General features: G+C 40.1%; 1 protein-coding gene across 1 annotated transcript; it reads right to left on the reverse strand.

The window, feature by feature from the left end:
• Positions 1-576: 576 nt before the first annotated feature.
• On the reverse strand, positions 577-1,641 carry LOC130936330 (transcription factor MYB73-like). The gene has a single exon (XM_057866385.1). The coding sequence runs from the start codon at positions 1,539-1,541 to the stop codon at positions 780-782; it is 762 nt and encodes a 253-aa protein (XP_057722368.1). The 5' UTR covers positions 1,542-1,641; the 3' UTR covers positions 577-779.
• Between the last annotated feature and the right edge of the window lie 875 nt (positions 1,642-2,516).

Raw genomic sequence — 2,516 nt, forward strand, 5'->3', positions numbered from 1 at the left:
TTTGTTTTGAATCAAATTTAAATCCAGCTATCTAGACTGCAACATGCATTAATTTAAAAGCTGAGTATGATTTGAACCGATTTAAATTTGAGGAAATCAAAAACTAAATTAACTGATAAAAATGAGGTAGAATTGCGTATAGATAGAGAGTATTGTTTTTCCTTATTTATCACATGCCCTAAATGGGTTGGCAACTTGGCATCACTCAATCTGTCATTCACTTACCCAACAAGTTCCCACCGCCAAGAAACAAAAACCTTCCAACTCTGACCCCACTTTTTTTTTATGTTTCTTCTTCCTTCAATTTGCCGAATCCAAACAAAAACAGTTTCTTTTCTTTTTTTTGTTTTTAATTTTAACCTTTCTGTCCCCATCACCAACTTGTTTTCCACCAGAATCAGCAATTTTAGTTCAATACACCAATCTCTAACCCACCCCTTCATCATCATCATTTTCATTATGCACGCTCATCACAATCATTTCTCTTCAATTTTTAAATAACGTATGGCGGTTTATTTTATTCATCATATGATATTCATAATTGGCCACGGTACCATTCCTCAGCAAAATGCGCAATTAAAATTGAATCATCACTCAGTTCTATGTTCATTCTGTACACCACCAAAATTATTCCAACTCTTTCTTTGTTTTGCCCTCGAGTGAAGGACTGAAGGGAAATGAAAATGAAAAGTTGAAAACTAATCTAATAACCGTTCAGAAAGAAAGCATAGAAAAAGAAAAAGAAAACTGTTACTGCTCCAAGGGGCAACACCGTCTTTTTACCTCTCTAATCCGTTTCTAATTCCCATTCGTTTCATAACACCGTTTCGAATCGCTTCCGTCTGCTGCATGCGAACCCCGTTCTCTTCAACCATCGACATGTAATTCCTAACCTCTGTCCTCACCATTTCTTGCATCATCGCCAAGAACTCCGGACTGAACATTTGGGCCGGGTCAGGATCAGGACAAAGCCCAGAACCAAGCCCATCTTTAATCGAATCTGAGCCTGCGCCTGATCCCGATGATCCCGGCAGCGACAAGCTCAGCAACGTTCTTGGATCCGAACCCGGGGTTGAGAGAGAGGGAAGCCCGGGATCGCTGAGCTCAGAGCCCGACGGGCTGCTAGGCGTGGTAACGTGGCACGGGCCGACACTGGCGGATCTTTTAAGAGGCTGCGCGTCGGGGTAAACGGCGACGGTGACGGCGTCAGAAGCAGAAGAGCGGCATTTCCTTTTGAGCGTAGAGTTCCAGTGATTCTTGACGGCGTTATCGGTTCTTCCGTTAAGTAACCGGGCTATCGTGGCCCACTTGTTTCCGAACTCAGCGTGGGCTCTGACGATGATATCGTCCTCCTCCGGCGTGAATGCGCGGTGCTCCACCTCCGGTGACAGCTGGTTGCACCACCGCAACCGGCACGACTTGCCGGATCGGCCTGGAATGGACTTGCTGATAATAGTCCAGTTTCTCGGCCCGTGGGCTCCCACCAGCCTCCTCAGCGTCTCGTCCTCCTCCGGGCTCCACGGGCCCTTAACTCGATCCATTGCAATAAGAATCAAATCAAATTCCAACACAAAAGCGAAACAGAGCACAAGCTCTGTGATTCTTTGAGTCTTAAATATGAGACGTTGAAGAACAAATAAATATTTATAAGAGAGAATATTAATAACTAATAAGAGTTGGTTTACTGGGGAAAACGGAAAGATAAGAATAACCGGTTGGGCCGGTGGAAAGTGACCGGTCGTGGCGGTTATTGGAGGCAGTTACTAGGATACAGCTGTCAAACTAACACGCGGTTGGGGTAACGGTTACACGTATGATCACGCTATCGGTGCCTTTATTTAAGACTCGGTTGGTTAGTGTTTAGTAACTGATTAGTACTAACTACTACTATTCTGCTTAAACTACTTCAAATTTTCATTCTGTCAAGCGAATTTTATTTATTTATTAATTATTATTTGAATTTAATTTCGATATATGTGTTTAAATATTTATAAATAGTGAATTTGAAATTAGTTATTTTAGCTAATACATCAATACACAATTAATTATAGAACATATTTTAGGTGCATAAAATTAAATTCTTATTATTTTGGTGTTTGAAAGAAGAAACCACTCGCCCACAACTAACAAGTATCTCCCACCCCTTTGATAATGACCGTTTGAGTGGTTAAGCCAACACATATTTATATATTTACATATTAAACATGGGACAAAACGGAGTTGTTTATTTATTTCCAGCTGCATAACAATAAAAATAAAATAATAAATTGATAGATAATACAGGTTGATTGTATACTTTTACTGGCATATTTGAATTAGTAACTAATTCTGACAAGCATTTACGCATGATATTGATTGTTTGAGTGATGAAAGAGAATTTATAAGATGTTTAACTGAAATGGCAAAGGGTCATTTCAAAATGAGGCAGGTGATAACGGACAAGAGAGAATAAATGAGGAAATATACTGACGTATAGCTTCAACCTAATGGATTGATTGTTAGAGGCATGTCTTTAT

This window comes from Arachis stenosperma, chromosome 6 (genome assembly GCF_014773155.1).
Source record: "Arachis stenosperma cultivar V10309 chromosome 6, arast.V10309.gnm1.PFL2, whole genome shotgun sequence".
In the NCBI taxonomy this organism is placed as follows: domain Eukaryota; kingdom Viridiplantae; phylum Streptophyta; class Magnoliopsida; order Fabales; family Fabaceae; genus Arachis; species Arachis stenosperma.